A 20,115-nucleotide genomic window follows, 5' to 3' on the forward strand; every position below is an offset into this window, starting at 1 on the left:
TCCCTTCCCCCTCTCCCATTTCTGAAGAAGGGTCCCGACCTGAAATGTCAACTTTCCTGCTCCTCCGATGCTGCCTGGTCTGCTGTGCTCCTCCAGCTCCACTCTGTGTTATCTCTGACTCCAGCATCGGCAGTTCTTACTATCTCTAACATTCTGAGGACCTGGATTCGAATCCCGCCAAGGTAGATGGTGGAATATGACTGCAATGGAAATCTGGAATTAAGAGCCTAATGATAACAATGAATCTGTTGCCGATTGTCGGAAAAACCCATCTGGCTCATTAATGCCCTGTGAAGCTGCTATCCTTACCTGGTCTGGCCTACATGTGAATCCAGACCCACAGCTGGTGGTTGACTCTTAACTGTAATTAGGGATGGGCAATGAACGCTATCCCAGCCAGAGACTCACTCATCTCATGAATGAATTAAAAAGAAACTAATTCCGTTTGGAAAAGAAAATTGCTGTCTTTATCCAGTCCACAGTAATGCCAATGATTCTTAAATATCCTCTGAAATGACCTGATGAGAGTGATAACGGAGGGCCAATAAATCGCTACACTGGCAATGTCCAAATCCCATCAAAGGGAAAAGAACAAAAAACATTTCCAGAAAGACTGAGATAACAAGGTGTAGAGCTGAATGAACACAGCAGGCCAAGCAGCATCAGAGGAGCAGGAAAGCTGACGTTTTGGGTCAGAAGAAGAAGGGCCCAGACCCAAAATGTCAGCTTTCCTAAGCCTCCTCTGATGCTGCTTGGCCTGCTGTGTTCATCCAGCTCTACACCTTGTTATCTCAGATTCTCCACCATCGGCAGTTCCTACTATCTCTAGAACGACTGATTTCAGATCGTTCATCCTCAGTGAAGTCCGAAAACAAAGGGATGTTACACATAACATTATCCATATTTCTTGTACTTGATTTGACTATGTGGTTTAATTTACACCAAAAATAAAGTTCTATCACCTACATGAAGATGCAAATGTCACATACGAGTTTGACCCAGAGGTGAGAGTGGCCATGGCCATCATTGATCAGAATCGCACCTTCACTTCTTGATAAACTCGCTTAAACAAGCGATGTCCTTTCCCTGCAATTGTGTCCCGGGCATATGTAAATGCGAATGGCCTCATGCTTGTTAAGGTGCTCAGTGGGTGCTGTGGTGTCCCAGAGAATGAACCAGGATCACACCGATCCTACCTCCAATCACTTCCTTCTTTTTCCTCCATGCAACAATGACGAAAATGATGATGACAACCATTCCACTGGCAATGACCCCAACAGCCAGCAACAACGTCTTGGTGAAAGAACCTGCCAATCAAAGCAGCAAAGGTTAGAGTTAAGATATACCCAGTTGAGGACATTGCACATGGGCAGAGAAATGGAATCTATACTTCCTACAGTTACATACAGAGCTTGGCATGCATTATAAGATGGTGTCCATCATCTCGCGGACCTTTCTGCCTATATTATTGAGAAAAGGATCCGCCACTTCGCCAGCCCATTCCCAGCCCCAGACCTCCTCTGTGTTCTGTGGACATGCAACAATGCATTTTATAGGTTATTCCATTCCTCAGTATGGATGTTTTCAATTTCAACCGTGAAAACTAAACCAAATGTGACCGCAAATGGAATCTGATGGGCACGGCCCATTGTCAGGAACATTTTGTTAATGGAGTTCCATGGGCTAAAGTAGCAGCTGCATCCCAAAACATGGGATAATTCTAAACCTGCATTCTAGCCAGTTCTCTCAAAGAGCAATTGGGTTGAAATAATGAAATTCATTCTAATGATAAGCCTGTATAGACAGCAATCATTTTAATTGAACACTGCCAATGAGAATATAAATGGGAAGATCTGATCGACCTCTTTGATTTCTATGAGGATGTTATAGACACAGTAGATAGTAAGAATCCTAAATTAGTGGAAGCAAATCCACTAATTCCAATCTCCCAGAAAGAATTAACAGCAGCAATCAGAGAATTGTTTCTTCCAGTATTGTAACCTGGTTCATTAAGAAATGTTCACAAATTGGAATCTACAGTGTGGAGACACTGGGCCATTTGGTCCAACTAGTCTATGCTAGAATTAATGTTCCATGGTGAGCCTCTTTCTATTCTATTTACCTCTCTAACCAGTATATTACTCATTCCCTTTTCTGCCATATATGCATCAAACCATATTTAGAATCATAAAAATCCCTACATAGAAGCAGGCCATTCAGCCTATTGGGTCCACACCAACTCTCTGAAGGGCGTCCCACCCAGACCTATCCCCCTGCCTTATACCTGTAACCCTGCATCTCCCATGGTTAACCTACCCAGCCTGCACACTACAGGGCAATTTCCCAAGGCCAATCCACCTAACCCGCACATCTTTGGACTGTGGGAGGAAACCAGAGCACCTGGAGGAAACCCACGCAGACACAGGGAGAATGTGCAAACCCCACACAGACAGTCGCCCGAGGGTAGAATCAAACCCAGGTCCCTGGCTCTGTGAGGCAGCAGTGCTAACCACTGAGCCACCGTGCCGCCCTCTACTTAAAAACATCAATAAGGGTCTTCAGTTCAGGCAGAAGTTTGTAATCAGTGATTTCATAACCCTTTCGTAATTTGGAGCCACAATGGCACATGGAGGCACCTCAAGCGTGGTTAGGTAAATTTAACTTTATTTTCCACTCAGAGCAACATAATACTGAAAACTACTTCTTTAAAGTCCTCATTTTTGATCTATATTCTGTGGACAATAGTGACAAAGCAATATAATTTCCTTGGACAATTACAGTTTGATTTCACAGTGCATAAGCTAGAATCTGAAATAAGAATGATGTGGAGATGCCGGTGTTGGACTGGGGTAGACAAAGTCTGAAGTCATTTGACACCAGGTTATGGTCCAACAGGTTTATTGGAGATCACAAGCTTTTGGAGCATAGCCCTTTTGTCAGATGACGTGGAAGAACTTCCGTTTCACCTGACGAAAGAGAAGCATTCGAAAAGTTTGTGGCTTCAAATAAACCTGTTGGACTATAACCTGGTGTTGCGTGGCTTCTGACTGAAATATGAAAGCCATCCGGGCATGTTGAACTGTTCAGGAAGGGCTGACAATCCGAGGATTAACTAAAATGAGTAAATTAGGAATACTTACTCTTTGTTAACCCAGAGAAATTCCTTTTGTACTTACCAGGTGGGCACCTCTCCGTCACCGACACTCCGTGTTTATTCTGAGCTAGGCACGAAACACAAAAGCTTGCTGTTGTTTCCAGCCTCAGTGTACTAACTGAATGTGTGCCATTGAATTCTGACTTTATACTGACCCTGGGATCAGTGAGGTTTATACTTTCATCACTGATCTTCCATGTGATGACTGCAGGAGGACTGGCCTCAGCAATGCACTTGTATAGAACTTCCTGGCTGATTGTTACCTTGTCAGGCTTATCTGTAAGAAAACAAAAAAGAATGCCTATTGGAGATCTTGCTTAGCATGAACGAATCACTTGCTCAGTAGGTTAATGCTAAAGAGAGTCTGGACTTGAGTCTTAATCCTGTATTGAGTTAATCAATTTGAATCAAAGCAACAGCAACAAGTCTACCACCGGCCTCAAAGATTCTGGAAGAAAAACAAAACAAAGTTTCCTTTATTGATCACTAGATGTTGACTAGTTTTTCACATCTATGTGCCTGGGTTGTGTGAAAGCATGTTTATGTGTCTGTGCAAGTTTATGCATTGCAAGAAAGCCCTTCAGATAAAGAACAAGACTGGATGTGGGAGATATATTTCATTAAATCCCTACAGTGCAGACAAAGGAAATTTGGCCCATAGAGCCTGCCCCAGCCCAGTAACCCCAAATATATCCTATTTACACCCTGCTGCAATTTTAAGCACCTGGAGGAAACCTACACAGACACGGGGAAAATGTACAAACTCCACACAGACGGTCACCCAAGGCCAGAAGTGAAGCTGGGCCCCTAGCACTGTGAGGCAGGAGTGCTAACCACTGAGCCACTGCACCTTCCCATAAAGTTCTAAAAGACAGGGAAGCATTTCTCCATTGACCCCTGCTCTTAAAGCACATAATGAAATGCATTTGTTCCGTTGAGACACTTCGGTGTTATCTGAATGGTTGCAACAGAGAATGGGGCCATTCAATCCATCGTGTCTATGCTGGATTTCTGAAGAAGTGATTTTAAGACCGCTCTCCCACCATCTCTCCTGACCCTTTTACATTCTCCCTTTTCTGATGGCAATCTAATCTGCTCTTGAAGGCCTCAACTGAACCCGCCTCCACCATAGTCTCAGGCAGCACATTCCAGATCCCAACTGTGTGAAAATGTTGTCCCCAGTATCAGTACAATCCATGCATACATCCTACTGCTGCATAAAACAACCTCTCTTATAAAAGATTTCTCAGATAAAGTTCATGCTTATTATAATTGCATTGAACCACTTCTATGGGAGGTGATGGCCTAGTGATATTAACAATCCTATGAGCCTTATAATGTTCTCGTGCCCCAGGTTTGAATTCTGCCATGGCAGATGGTGGAAATTGAATTCATTTTTATACCAATTCTCAAATTAACAATCTAATGATGACCATGAATTCATCTTTGATTGTTGGAAAAACCTGTCTGGTTCACTAATGTCCTTTAGGGAAGGAAACTGCCATCCTTACCTGGTCTGGCCTACATGAGACTCCAGACCCACAGCAATGTGGTTGACTCTTAACTGGCCTCTGAGCTGTTAGTGATGGGCGGTAAACGCTGGCTTGGTCTGTGATGCCCATAATCCGTAAACGCATTTTAAAAAGTCAGGACGAGTTCTTTATAAATAGCAAGTCTTCACCTCTCCACAAACTATTAACCTCCTCAATAATCTTAAAACAAACTTTCCAGTTCCAAAATGTGTGAGGGCTAGATCCAAAGTAGAATTGACTTGAACTGCATTGTTTGGCTAAAATGCAAAGGAGAGATGTTGAAGCTGTTTGCAATGATTGACAACAGCGACAACTAATTAGGATGAAGCAAGGTATCAGTGCTGACTGTTCCAATCCTTAAATTTGCCAGTCAGGTTTTTGTCAGGATCTGTTATGTTGTGGACTCTGGGCCCTATGTAAGCCTATCCATGACTTAACTTGGAAAAACCAATCGTGTATGGTAAGGCCATAGTTAAGGATTAGAATTAATTGCACACACAATATTCAAGCAATATTCATCAGAATCAAAGTCATTCTCATTGAATTTGAGTCTGTAGACAACAGCAGAGCAAGATTAGTTTTCTACAAAACCGCTGCGCTTTGATCAATGTATGGCCCTTCAACCATACTCAACTCCTTACGGCTCTCTGGTGTGTGCATAATCTTCCATCACTCACTGGTTCCCACCCTGGTTAATTTCAGCCAGCCTTTAACAAACAAGTCATAGCATCCTTGTGTCATCTTTGAATTAGGCATGAGTTTCCTTGAATCAATTGCCAATCATGAAGTTAAGACCTTGAAAGGTCATTCACCGTTTAACAGAGTATTGTAAAGATCCTTGTTTAGCTTTCATTAATAGAGGGATTGAGTTCAAGAGCTGTGAAGTTATGCTCCAGCTATACAAAAGCCTGATTTGGCCACATCTGGAGTATTGCGTCCAGTTCTGGTCACCTCATTACAGGAAGGATGTGGAAGTGTTAGAAAAGGTGCAGAGGAGATTTACCAGGATGTTTCTTGGAATGGAGGGAAGGTCTTACGAGGAAAGGTTGAGACAGCTAGGGCTTTTCTCTTTAGAACGACAAAGGATGAGAGGTGACTTGACAGAGGTGCACAAAATGATCAGAGGTATAGATACAGTAGACAGCCAGAGACTTTTTCCTAGAGTGGAGGTAGCTTTTACGAGGGGACATAGTTTTAAAGTGAGTGGAGGTAGATATCGGGGAGACGTCAGAGGTAGGTTCTTTACTCAGAGAGTGATAGGTGCATGGAATGTATTGCCGGCGAGGGTAGTGGATTTGGCCCCATTAGGGGTATTTAAACGGCTATTAGATAAGCATATGGATGATAGTATAAGGCAGGAATGGAGGTTAGATAGACCTTAGGATTAGGGTAAAAGTTCGGCACAACATCATGGGCCGAAGGGCCTGTACTCTGCTGTACTGTTCTATGTTCTATGTTCTATGTTCTAGATCCTGACTGGCTCCACTCTATCTAGCTTCAACCATCTATCAATAATTTACTTACTATATTTCAAAAGTATCAAAATGGCCACTTCATTGTAATTGTCCCCAACTTAAGGGAAAAGAAATAATTTTCCTACCTGACTGTTATTATAGCCTTAATAAGGTTACCACTTCACGTCTAACATTTTATTTCAGCATTTTATGACACTACTAACTGTTAGCATGCATTGTATGTCACAAGTGTTTTCAAACTTTATGGAATCATAGAATCCCTACAGTGTAGAAGTAGGCCATTTGGCCCATTGAATGCAGGCTGGCCCTCCAAAGAGCATCTCAACTAGACTCACCCCCTTCCCTCTATTCTTATAATCCTGAATTTCTTGTGGCTAATCCACTAGCCTGCACATCCTTGAACACTATGGGCAATTTAGCATAGCAAATTCACCCTAACCTGCACATCTTTGGACTGTGGGAGGAAATCTCTCAGACAGGGAGACAACATGCAAACTTCACGCAACCAGCTGCACAAGGGTGGAATTGAACTTGGGTCTCTGACACTGTGAGGCACCAGTGCTAACTACTGAGCCACCGTGCCACCCTAAGGTTGTCTCTAAGCTGCCTCATTACCCTGGTTGGAATAGGTGTCCTCGGCCATACCTAGCATTTTCAACAAAAGGATAGCTCACAAGTCAGAACAGGTAGTATTTTATGTTGAACGTTAACATGTTGTAAATGCTTCTAGTCTTATACATGTCTTATACAGAAGTGACATGGTGGCTCAGCGGTTAGCACTGCTACCTCACAGCATCAGGGACCCAGGTTCAATTCCACCCTCGGGTGACTGTCTGTGTGGAGTTTGCACATTCTCCCCGTGTCTGCGTGGGTTTCCAACGGGTGCTCCAATTTCCCACAACAGACCAAAGTCGTGAAGGTTAGGTGAGTTGGCCATGCTATAGTGTCCAGGGATGTGCAGGCTAGGTGGATTAGCCATGGGAAATGCAGGGTTGTAAAGGGGTGGATCTGGGTGGGATTCTCTTCAGAGGGTCAGTATGGACTTGATGGGCTGAATGGCCTGCTTCCACATTGTAGGGATTCTAAGAAGATGCTTGTATGCTGTAAATGCTTAGGACACTGGAAAATGATGGTCATTGTGCAATCAAGTTATTTGTTAGTTCATCTTCAGCCTCTGAATCAGTAGCTTTGAGGGGGAAGGGATCGAGCTTAGATTTCAGCTCCTAACTCACTCCTCCTGATTGATTCAGTTTATGTTTCATTCATTGAGAGGGTCAGAGATTTGTTTGGTAAATTGGTTTTCATCTCAGCTGATATTTCGTGTTTGCTGATGAAATTTTGACACAAAGAGAAATGAGTTCTTTACAATCAGACTTTTAGATCTGACATTTGTGAGCTCATAATGCAAATGTTCCAAGGTTTTAAATTACACAGTTGTAGAAACCACCAACAAAATTGCTGAGGTATATCATTACATCTTTGACAATCCACCAATGACAATTCATTGAAAGAGATCATGGGGCAAAGGACAATGTGCTGCAAGGAGAAAGAAAAGGATTGCATTTCTGTCGTACCTTCATGGCTTCAGGTCGTTGCAAAACTGTTCCACAGCTAGGGATTTACATTGAAGTGTAGCTGTTGTAGTATCGTAAGGAAATTTCTCCTTTCTTGAGAAAGGATGTCCTGGCACTGGAGGGGTGCAGAGGAGATTCACCAGGTTGATTCCAGAGTTGAGAAGTTTGTCTTATGAGGAGAGATTGAGTAGACCGGGACTATACTGGCTGGAATTTAGAAGAATGAGGTGGGGTCTTACAGAAACATATAAAATTATGAAGGGAATAGATAAGATAGAAGCAGGGAGGGTGTTTCCACTGGCGGGTGAGACTAGAACTAGGGGGCATAGCCTCAAAATAAGGGGGAGCAGATTTAGGACTGAGTTGAGGAGGAAGGTCTTCACCAAGGGGTTATGAATCCATAGAATTTCCTGCCCAGTGAAGCAGTTGAGGCTGCCTCATTGAATGTTTTCAAGGCGGAGATGGATAGATTTTTGAACAGTAAATGAATTAAGGGTTATGGTGAATGGGCAGGTAAGTGGAGCTGAGTCCACAAAAGGATCAGCCATGATCTTATTGAATCACGGAGCAAGCTGCTCCTGCTCCTATTTCTTAGGTTCTTATGAAATATGTCATTCAGTTTTTACGCAGCAACATCCCATAAAGAGTGATAAGAAGCTAATAATTGGTTTTCAGTGATGGAGTTGGAAGGATAAACATTGGCTGTGAGAGAAGTCTTACGAACAGTGTCTTGGGATCGTCCACACCCACCCAGGAGGGCAAACCAGTCACAGTTTAGTGGCTCAACCTAAAGCAGGCTGCAAAATTTGTAAAACTATAAGAAGCATCAAAAAGTTTCTTTATCCCTTTTGATCCGCTGGAGTCCAGTCCCTAGACTGTCCTAAAATGAAAACAGTAAATGATGAATAAAGGTCTAGAAACAATTCTGGAGAGAGAAACATAGCTAATGTTTTGAGTCCAATCATGCTTGCCTGGACTACCCAAATCCAGGCTAATCTGGATGACCTTAGATTGAGGTGCAATGAGAGAATCATAATTATCTATAATGATCTGTTCCTTAAGGGCCGAAAAAAAAATGGCTCTTGCTTTAGATCATCATCTGACAAATGATGCTGCAAAGACGATGAATATTATCTAATTCATGGGCCACGCTTCATTATAATAGATAATAGTGGGATAGCTTTTCAGCAATCATTGTACAAGGAAAAATCAAAGGTTAAAATTCTGTATCAGATCAGAGTTTGAGCTGGATCTGGCAACAGATAGAGTGACAACTACGGCAGCAGCTAAAATAATAAAATAGCAATGAGAACAATTCAACAGCAAATGCAGAGATTGTCTTCCTGTGAACACATGTCCTCTCCTAATGGTAGGAGGGTCAATCAGCATAGGAATAAAGGTCACACCACCATTCCCACAAGGCCACATATAAACCTGACAGCGGGTACATGGAAGGTGGGTAAGCACTAGGGTACCCAATCTACAGCCTCTAGCCCGATCACAACACGCCCGCACCCCCACCGTCTAAGTTCTCCTGGCTGCTGGAAGGAATAAGTTCCACCTTATAATTCAAGACAAAATTAATTGTTGCTTGCAGAAAAAAGAACATGAGTTATAACTCACAACCAGTGAGGATTTATCAAAAACAAAATCATGTCAGCAAATGTGATTGAGGTATTTGGTGATGTAACTTTGGGGATTTATGTGGGTAATGGAATTGTGGCTGTGTATGTGAACAGTTCTAAGGAATTTGATGTAATGTTACCTCCTAGATGTGTTAGTAAAATCAGCCTTAATGGGATTAAAGGACTGTGGACGCATGGACTTTGAATTGTCTAAGAGACAGAAAGCAGAGGGCAGTGGTGAATGCTTCTCATCTTAATGTGATATTTCGAGCATTTTGTTTTTGTTGCAGGTTTCTAGCATCTGTAGGATTTTGCTTTCACTTTGGGTATAATCATTTTTTTCACGGAGTAAGATGCATCCAGTGGGGTGAGGACTTGCTGTTACTGTTGGGCATGTGTCAGCACCTATCTAGCAAACTGGTAAAGAAAAGTGGAAGGCGAATACCAACAGGTGTAATCAGTCATGAAGGGAAGGTTCCTGAACTTTCAGCGAGCAATGTTGGCTCCTTGTCCATGCCCCAAAAATGACCCAGTTATGAGCTACAGAGACCATTACCTTGTCAAAGTATGTGCAGGACCCTCTGCCATGTGCAGAGTTTTTGTCAATCATTCTTGGGCTATGAGTGTCTCTGGCAAGGTCAGCATTGAACTGGAAGTTCATAGAATCCCAGCAGTGTAGATAGAGGGCATTTGGACCCTCCAAAGAGCATTCCACCCAATTCCTGTTACCCCACATTTACCATGGGTAATGTATCTAGCCTGCACATGCCTGGACACTAAGGGTAATTTAGCACAGCCAATTCATCTAACCTGCATATCTTTAGACTGTGGGAAGAAAGCAGAGCACCTGGAGGCAACCCATGCAGATGTGGGGAGAATGGACAAATTCCACACAGTGAGTCAGAGAACCCTTACAGCTTGGAAACAGCCATTCGGCCCATTGAGTCCACACCAACTCTCACCCACCCACCCTAGATTTCCCATAGTCAATCCACCTAACCTGCACATCTTTAGACTGTGCAAACTCCACGCAGACAGTCACCCGAGGCTGGAATCAAACCGGGGTCCCTGGTGCTGTGAGGCAGCAGTGCTAACTACTGAGCTACCGTGCTGCCCCTAGTGTCCCTCACTGCACTCAAAAAGGTGCAGGTGACCTTTCTTTTGGGTTGTAGTGTGTGTGAATGAACGTTGCAGTGCTCTCAGACCAACGGAGTCTGGATATTCACCCAGCCATGCTAAAGAAGCAGCAACATGAGAAGACAAAGATGTGACTCAATTGAAACATACAAGCTCTTGATGGGTCTTGCCAGGGTAGGTATGAATAAAATGTTTCCTGTTGTAGGAGGATTTAGCAATAGGGGTCACTGTTTAAAAATAAGAGGTTGCCTATTTGAAACAGTGTTGAGGAGAACTTTTTTCTCACAGAGTTTTTTTTTGAAACTGTCTTCCTCAAAGTGTGATGTGAGCAGAGTATTTGAATCCTTTTATTGCAGACGTAGCTAGAGTCTTGATAAAGTTCTTGGGAAAGTGACATAAACAGATCATTATTGAATGACAGGGCAGACTTGAATTCCAAGTGGCCCACTCATGCTCCTTGTTCATATATGTTCAAGCTAAATTCTGCATTTATTGAAAGGAACGCTGAAAGTCACGGTGTTCCTGGAAATCCACAGGCCTTTCCCTTCTTGATGTTGACCTTTGTGGACGTGGATTATTCTTGCACATTGCTGAATTGCATTTGGTGTAGAACAGGATTTGTTTGTCTGACATGATTGTGCTGTAGCTTTTGGATTGATCAGCTGTACAGTACAAGTTGCAACAACAATGCAAGAGGAAACCATACAGTGTGAATGATTTGACAAACTAGATGTCTAGCTCTCCCTGTACATTCCATTTGCAAATCCCTGACACCCAGGTATAGGGTCATAAACCCAATTCAGTATGAGTACTGAACGTTCCAATGAAAACAATGCAATATAATTAAAGGCCTAATGAAGCAACAGTTACAAAATTACCATGTTCACAACAGGTAAACAACTGTCCCTTTAAATAATTGTACACAATTTGAAACCAATTTATCTCTAGTCATTTCAATGTGACAGAAAAAATGTGTACACACACTGCACCTGTTTCAACTGAGCAAAATAGGTGGCAGTTATTCTCACTTTCATTTCACAAGGCAATGACTTGACCAATCAGCCTTCCTAGGTTAAAATGTAAACAAAATCTCAGCAGTTAAATGTCAATCATCAGTAACTAGTGCATGCTCCCTGACAACTTGGCAGTTAGTTTTCAATCATTATTGACAGGTTCATTCTCCATGATCATGCCACAACCAGTCAACTTGCCAACCAATCAGCATTCCTTTCTCATACAGTACAAATCTTGTTTTCCCTTCACTTTAGTATTTCTTGTTAATTGTCCTGATGAGTGCAAGATGAAATGTTTTAACAAAATACACTTTTTTTTATCAACACACATTTTGTTCAAAAATAAACCACCAGTCCTTTTTGCAACCTCAGGACATCCCAAATCACTTCGTTGCTAATTAAGTACTCATCAACTATAACAAATTGATAATGTTAGAAACACAACAGCTAATTTCTCAAGGCAAAGTCCCACAAACATGATAATAACCAGTCTGTTGCTTTAATGCTCTCGGTACTGGCCTGGACACCTCTCCTGTTATTCTTCAAAATAATATTGGTAGTACTTTTGTGCATCCATCCAAGGGGACAGTCCATGCTGTGATGTAATATCTCAAAGATGATATCCCTGACAGTGTAACGTTCTCTCAGTACTCAAATCGAATGGTAGCCCATATGGTTCAAGTGGGATTTGAACCCAAGAACTCAAGACAGTTGTGCCGTATGTAACTTCAATTTCAAACCATCATTGAATGGAAGTTGTTGAGGACAGTCCCAAATACTCTTCAGGGTTACTCATTGTCCTGAAGACTACTCATAGGAAGAATGATCTTTTATGCAGAATATATGAATAAGCAAATGGTGGGCAATGTATATCACAAATAGTATCGAAGAAGTAGAATTTATCCATGCAATGCAAAATGAAAGTTCTTCTCAATGTCAGCTCCATATCTATTTCATTTATTCATGAACCTTTTTTTTGGCATAGTGTGGAGTTGAAATTCTAGGCGTATTTATGATTGCGTACACAAGTGGGAACAAAATAATAGCAAACATATTATTGCTGAGTGTATTGGACCTCTTTGGTGTAATGCAGAGAAGAAATTTGGGTTATCAGTTTGAAGAAAATTGGGAGGTCTGGTATGTTAGTATAATAGACTAATTCGGTATGGTTATTTTTCTTTCCTTCCTGAGATGTGGGTGTCACTAGAAAAACCAGTACCTGTTGTCAATGCTGAATTGTTTCTGATTTCTAGTGGCTTGTTAGACTGTTGCACATGGACAGTCTGAGCCACAGGTAAGAATTGCAACCAGGTAAGAATTGCAAATTTCCTCCCTTAAAAGCTATTAGGGAACCAGATAAGTTTTTACAGGAATTGATGACAGGTTGCTATCACTGCAAATGGTATATGGTTATCTATGCAAGAGGTTTTGAGTTCAGAAGTAGGGACGTCTCACTGAATTTATACAGGGCCTTAGTGAAACCACATCTGGAGTATTGCAGTTTTGGTCTCTCAGCCTAAGAAAAATTACTTGACATAGAGGGAGTGCAGTGGAGGTTCACTAAACTGATACTAAAGCTGGCAGGACCATCCTATGAGGAGAGATTAGTTCAACTGGATCTGTATTCATTCAAGTTTAGAAGGATGAAAGAAGGTATGATTGAAACATTTAAAAGTCCAACGGCGTTGAATAGACCAGGTACAACGAGAATGTTTTCCCGAACCGGGAGTCTAAAACCAGAAGGCTCAGTCTCAGGATACAGAGTAAGCCATTCAAAACTGAGATGAGGAAAGATTTCAACACTCAAAAGCTGATGAACTTGTCGAATTCATTCTCTCACAAGTCTGTGGAGACCAAGTCACTGAATATACGAAAGGAAAAGATAGATTTGGTTTGGTGTTAAAGGTTTGTTGGGAGTAGGAAGGAATAAGGCCTTGGGATAATGGGCAGCCATGATCACATTGAATAGCAGTGCATGTTAAAAGGGCTGATTGGCCTGTTTCTGCTTCAGATTTCTATGTTTCTATGTTCACTGAGACTAGCATTCAATTCTAGATTTATCAATTGAATATCAATTCCACCATCTGTGATGAGGAGAAATGAATACATAAGTGCTGAATATTAGCCTCAGTCTCATTATTAGTGGTCCATTGACATTACCATTTCCCTAGATAATAGAATTGATTCTCTGTGGGATGAATTGTAGGTTTGTGGGGGAAGTGAAAGTCAGATGCTCCTATCTCAAACAAAGTTGTTCTTCCAAGCTCTGGCTATCAGTAAACAGAGTGCATTCTACATTTGACTAGACCCTTGGTCTGCATAATGCTACACTCTGTCATAAGATGAGCTTCCATTATTTGCTCATTCTGGTGATCTCACCTTTGGTAGATCTGTTGTTGCCAGCTCACAGAGTTTTACCGACAAGGGCTCCTGGGCAGCTCTCAATACAAAAACAATTCTGAAGGGCAGCTTCAGAAGAGTGGGAGATTTATATACATTCCAGAGCACAGAAAGGATGTGAGTTAGCAATTTGGATGTTTAACAACAATTCAACATGTTTCATCATCATTTTGCTGAACATTATATGATTGATTGAATTCAACTTGTATATGCTGAGATAGCGACCCAGTACCATAACCATTATCTCTACCATTCCCTTGAAATACCTCCTTTAAACACAGGAAAACTTTGAAAATCCAAATACTCACATTGCACATCAATTTCAATTTCTGAAGACAAACTGCTTCCCAAATAATTTGTGGCCATGCAGTTGTAGAATCCAGAGTTCTTCCTTGATATTTTTTGGAATAATATATTGCTGCTCACAGTACTTAGAACCTCAGTTCTGTTTGTGAATTGGTCTTTCTTGTACCAGGTATAGTTAGCTTCAGGGAAGCTGTTGCCGACACATACAAGTGTCACACAGTCACCTTCTTTTATTTCTTCCTGTGATGCATTCACGAGGAGGACTGTGTTTTTTGGAGGGTCTAAATGTACCAAAAAATAAACAACCACTGATCAGCAACATTTAAAGCATCTGGAACACTGCGTTATAGCAACGAGGTGTCAAAATCACCATAATGACTGTCATAGATACTGTAAAAGGTAATGGTTTGGAAGGGGTTGACATCCCTGTCACACTGGCTCCACCCATTTTGCTGATGTCACGCACTTGTTGGTGGAGACAAGGAATTGTACTCTAGTTCTGGGATAGTATCTGTACCAGCTCCCTAACGTTCCAGTGATTTAATTTGATTTGATTTATTATTGACGCATTTACCTAAGTACAGTGAAAAGTTTTGTTTTGCGTGCAGATCATAACATAGTAAGATCGTGGGGTGATTCACAGAGCGAGGCACGCAAAGTTACGGCTACACAGGAGGTGTACAAAAGCAAGATCAACATTAGACTTGAAAATTGAGAGGCCCATTCAGGAATCTAATAACAGTGAGGAAAAATCTGTACTTGAACCTGTTGCTACGTGTGTTTAAGCCTTTGTATCATCTGCCTGAAGGAAGAAGTTGAAAGACATTATAACTGGGGTAGAAGGGATCTTTGATGATGTTGGCTACCTTTCCAAGGTAACAAGAAATACAGATGGAGTCAATGGACAGAAGGTTGGCTTGCGTGAAGGATTGGGCAAGTGGGCATGACTAAATGTGATTATACTTACTATTATTGTGCAACAAACGCTCTTGTAACCTAAGAACAGTGCTTCTGCCGGAGATATTCAACAGGAGGTGTACCCAGTACCACTGATCACTAGATAGGCCCACGGTAGAGCAAAGATAATGGAAGATTGAGGGCCATAACCTACTGCAAACAACCGTTACCCACAACCACATACTGATAGAAGTAGCAAATACCACAAAATGCCAGAAGCAGCCATGTAGGAAAAGATCATAACAAGTACAAAGTCAGATAGGCTTTGTCTTCATGTAAAGTTGAATTTAGATGCTTCTGACACTTTCCATTCATATAAGAACATCACTATATACCTACATTAATGACCAAAGATAGCACTACATGTTTATATGATGTGGAGGTGCCAGTGTTGGACTGGGGTGAATAAAGTCAGAAGTTACACGACACCAGATTATAGCCCAACAGGCTTATTTGGAATCACAAGTTTTTGTAACGTAGCTCCTTCATCAGATGATTTCAAATAAACCTGTTGGACGAGAACCTGGTGTTGTGTGATTTCTGATTTTTTATATGTATATATGATAAGAGGTTGTTTGGCGCAACCACTCTGCTGTTGTTCACATTCCATATGAATCTCACTCCATTCTATCAACAATTCAGCATATCTACCGACTCCCTTTCCTTCCTGGGTACTCATCTAATTTCTTTCCAAAGGTATCGAAACAATTGGCCTTAAGCTTTTCTAGTAGTATTGAGTTTCACGTTCTAACAATTGTCAGGGTGAAACCAGTCCTTCCTTTTTCCCTATTGAATCTAATAATATCTTTTTCATATTTGTAGCTGAGAAATGTTCTCTTCCTATTTTGCTGGGTCTCGAATACCATTATATATATATATGCTTTCTTTCTTAGTTTCTTCCTTACTATTTTCTCCTTCCTGACTTAATCTCTCCTTTAATATCTGCCCACCTCCTTTCCAAAGCCCCCTCTCCCTTTCCATCCATCCATCCTTGCAGCTAACACTTGTAGTTTTAACCACAAAACATACAAACAAGAATAGGAGCAGGAGTAGACACATTGAGGACTTTCTGCCAAAGATTAGGGTGAATCTTTTTGTGTTTTGAATTCCACATTCCCATTTATTCCCCAATAACATTTGATTCCCTTGCCTAACACGAATCTATCTACCTCTGCCTTAAAAATATCCACTGAATATTTATTTGATTTATATTTTTGACTTACTCAAAATCAGTGTTCAACATGATTAATCAGGGATATTTGTTCCAGAGATCAAAAACAAGCATTGACTGTTTGCTCTGCATTGATCTGTTATGACCAATCTCTTCCATAATATTTCTCCTGTATAGTTTTGATTACCAAGGGGGTGAAAGATTTTCAGTGATGTGTGAGAATGTAGGGTTGAGATTAAAATTAGATCAGCCATGATCTTATTGAATGATGGAGCAGGCTTGAAGTCTGAATGGCCTACTCTTGTTCCTTGTTGGTGTATATAACCAAATCATTATTAGTATTTACAGAAGATCTTGGAACCCAAGCCATTAACATGCCCCATATTGTTTATAATTGAAAATCTCTTGAACTTACATCTTATTTGTAATGTTAAGTCAGCTTCATCTGAGTATGGAAATGGTATGTAATTGACCATACATTTGATGACCCTGTTGTGGTGCTGGTAGGATGGGATGAATGCAAAATTACTGGTCAGTGACCAGGAGTATCCAGCCCATTGTTCTTCGGTTCTGGGCACCCAATCCGTTAGATCAGAGATACCATCCCAGCTCAGAGTAGCTCTCCCTCTTTGGTCAATGTTTGTGGTGGAACAGGTCACAGAAACCATTTCGTCTCCTTCAATTATTTCTGATGGGACACGTATATCCGGCTTTGAAGGGCGACCTGGATAGTAGGAAAGTGAAACAAACTTATAGAACAATAAATACTTCACAAAAATTTTAATCCAGAGAAATATTGAAGAATTATGTGAGATCATTCTCAGTCCTGAACAGGTAATAAATGTACAACAGAGGCCTATACATTAGATATGCTAATGCAGTTGGTTGGTATCAGATGGTGTTTAAGTGTTTGTCTCTAATCTATGCTCCATCTCAGCATTCCTGGTTAATTGTGAATGTTGCCTGAGATGGTCTAGCAAGCCATCACTGATGGCAAAAAAAAATCACTCACACCCAGACGTCCCATGAGAAGGAATCTCATTATGCAAAGACTGGTTAGGTTTTGGAATTCATTGCCTGATAAGGATGCAGATTGTATCACAAGGGAACTGGATAAATCCATCAAGGAGCAGGAATTGAAGTTATGAATGCATAACAGAGTGGGACAAATGGAAATGCTTTCCAAAAGAGCAGGCACAAACATAATGAGCTGAGTGGCCTCCTCTATGCTGTAAAATTCTGTGGTTCCATCTCAAGAGTAAATTACATGAATGTTTGGCACTAACTGAGATAGAAAGTTAGAAATGAGAATTAAAATGATGGATTTCAAATGGATAGTTTAGGTGCTCAGCACACCAATACCACAAATGGTCACTCTAATTATTGGGCACACTTTAAGAGGCTGTACGTTGTCTGGTGGACTGGACAAGTGAAGCTTTGGTGTGCTGACACAATAGATTACGGCGTGCATCAAATACATCAGACTTATACTCTAAAGTGGTCTGATCAATATTATCCAGTATACTGAAGTAAATCAAGCAGATCGCGTTGGATTTCTGATCTGCTGGAAGTGTTCCACTACTACTGTCTAATGGCCACCAGAGGCATGTTGTTTACTACAGACAAAGAACATTTGGAGTATCAGTCTGGCAGCAATGATGTTCTGAAAGCTATTTTCTAATGTTCTATTCCACTGGACAATTCTGCTTAGTTAATTGTACATAAATTTGCTATCCAACTTAGCTATGTATACAAAAGACACACTTCCATTCAAGGGAAAGCTTGTTTTTTTCAGAAGGGGATGTGACTAATAGTGGCCATTACTTTATACAGTTACCAGGGCAGTCTGAATGTTGGATGGTTGCCTTACTGGAGGTGTTAGGAGGATCACAGTGAAAACAATGAATGCTGGCCAGCCAAGGGGACCAACAACTGACTTCAGCCTGACTGGCAGTGTCTACCTAAGATGTAACCAAGCACGTCTTTTGATATTGTTGGACATAGCTGATATAATTGCGATGGGGGGCTAGCTTCACAGGGCACGGGTCAACAGAGGGCCAGGTGTAGAACTGTGGCCCTTGCCATTAGGACACCCATAGACCCCATGCAGCCAATAAGAGTGTCAATCAACTGTTGAGTCAAGCCTGTCACAATCTCCAAGCATGCATAGTGAGATGCTGATGGAGACAGATGGTGAGATGGGATGGTAAGGAGGACCAATATCTTCACATAGCACCTCTCCTCCTTCAACAGCTGGTTAACATAACCAAACAGGAGGTCTGTCTGTATTGTTGCCTGCTGTGAATTCAGAGCATATCTTGGGTCTCCCTTCTCTCCACTCCCCCTCCAGAAAACTGAAATGAAATGTAGAATCCCAACAGCGCAGAGAGAGGCCATTCAGCCCATCGTGTCTGCACTGACATTCTGAGGAGCGTCCCACCTGGACTTGCCACCCCCCCTACCCTATCCCTGTAAGCCTGCATTTCCCATGGCCAATCCACTTAGTCTGTACATCCCTGGACACTGTGGGCAATTTAGCATGGCCAATCCACCTAACCTGCCCATCTTTGGATTGTGGAGGGAAACCAAAGCACTCAGCAGAAATTCAGACACAGGGAGAACATGCAAACTCCACACAGACAGTCACCCAAGGCTGGAATTGAACCAGCGTCCCTGTGAGACAGCAGTACTAACTACCGTGCCACCATGCAGCCCAAATGTTTTATCTTGAGGGTTTCTAAAAGGTGCCGTGATATTTCTTACAATATCATTTTACCATCTCTTTAATTGTCCCCATGGCTCTACGTGAGGACTTGGCATATGTCATGCGTCCCCTTAAATGGTTCTTATACCAACCAACAGCTAAAATCCCGAGCAGTTTCTACAAACTGACCCAGGAAAATAGGACATTGTCAGTGATTTCCAGCCAATTCTGAAACAAAAGCAGTAACTGTTGGAGAAACCCAGCAATTCTGGCAGTATCTGTAGAGAGAAAAACAAAGTTATCATTTCAAGTTCAGTGACCCTCCAATAGAATTGAAAGAAGCTGGGAAATAGTAGTACTTATTCAGGTTGGGGTTGGAGAAAGTCCGAATAGAACACATGGAGACGAGTGCACAGAGAAAGAGTAAAGGAGAGGCCATCAAAGTGATTGCTGATCATAAGCTAAGAGGGCAATATTGTCAAAGAAAGATCCTTACGAGAAGTATGATTGGTTGAAAATGGGTTGCCTTTGCTGGGAGAAACCCATACACAACAGGACCTGAGGATGTGGGGGTAGGTAATGAACAAGGAAAAGGACGCTCATGTTCTGAAATTGTTAAATTCGATGTTGAGTCCAGAAGACTGTAAGGTACCTGGGAGGAAGATGAGATGTTGTTCCTCAAGCTTGTGTTGAACCTCACTGGAGCATGGAGGCAGGCCTGAGGCAGAAATGTTGGCATTCCAATGCGGTGAAGTTTTGAAGTGCCAGGCAAGTGGAAGCCGGGGGTCATTCTGATAGATCAGAAACGTTCCGCAAAGCTGTCAGTTTGTATTTTATCTCCCCAGTGTAGAGGAAACCGCTTTGTGAGCAGTGAATATTGTAGACTAGATTGTGTGAAGGTGCAAGTAAAGCATTGCTTCACCTGGAAGGTGTGTCTGGGCCCTTGGATACTGGGGAGGGAATAAACAGGCACGTATTACACCTTCTGCAATTGCACGGGTAGGTGGCATAGGGGTGTGGGGAGGTGTTGGGAGTGAAGGAGGGAACAGTCCCTGGAAGGCTGACAA

General features: G+C 41.8%; 1 protein-coding gene across 3 annotated transcripts in view; it reads right to left on the reverse strand.

Annotated features, from left to right (window-relative positions):
* Nucleotides 1–20,115, reverse strand: part of LOC109930354 (myelin-associated glycoprotein-like) — a 47,944-nt gene that overhangs the window by 15,050 nt on the left and 12,779 nt on the right. For all 3 annotated transcript variants that reach the window (XM_020529871.2, XM_048603388.1, XM_048603389.1), the window contains exons 4-7: nucleotides 16,760–17,068; nucleotides 14,219–14,497; nucleotides 3,177–3,431; nucleotides 1,197–1,307 (exon numbers count right to left, since the gene is read on the reverse strand). In XM_020529871.2, coding sequence (XP_020385460.1) covers nucleotides 1,197–1,307; nucleotides 3,177–3,431; nucleotides 14,219–14,497; nucleotides 16,760–17,068 — 954 coding nt within the window. The remainder of the gene's footprint in view (nucleotides 1–1,196; nucleotides 1,308–3,176; nucleotides 3,432–14,218; nucleotides 14,498–16,759; nucleotides 17,069–20,115) is intronic.

The sequence above is a fragment of the Rhincodon typus genome, chromosome 12 (genome assembly GCF_021869965.1).
Source record: "Rhincodon typus isolate 14 chromosome 12, sRhiTyp1.1, whole genome shotgun sequence".
Lineage (NCBI taxonomy): Eukaryota > Metazoa > Chordata > Chondrichthyes > Orectolobiformes > Rhincodontidae > Rhincodon > Rhincodon typus.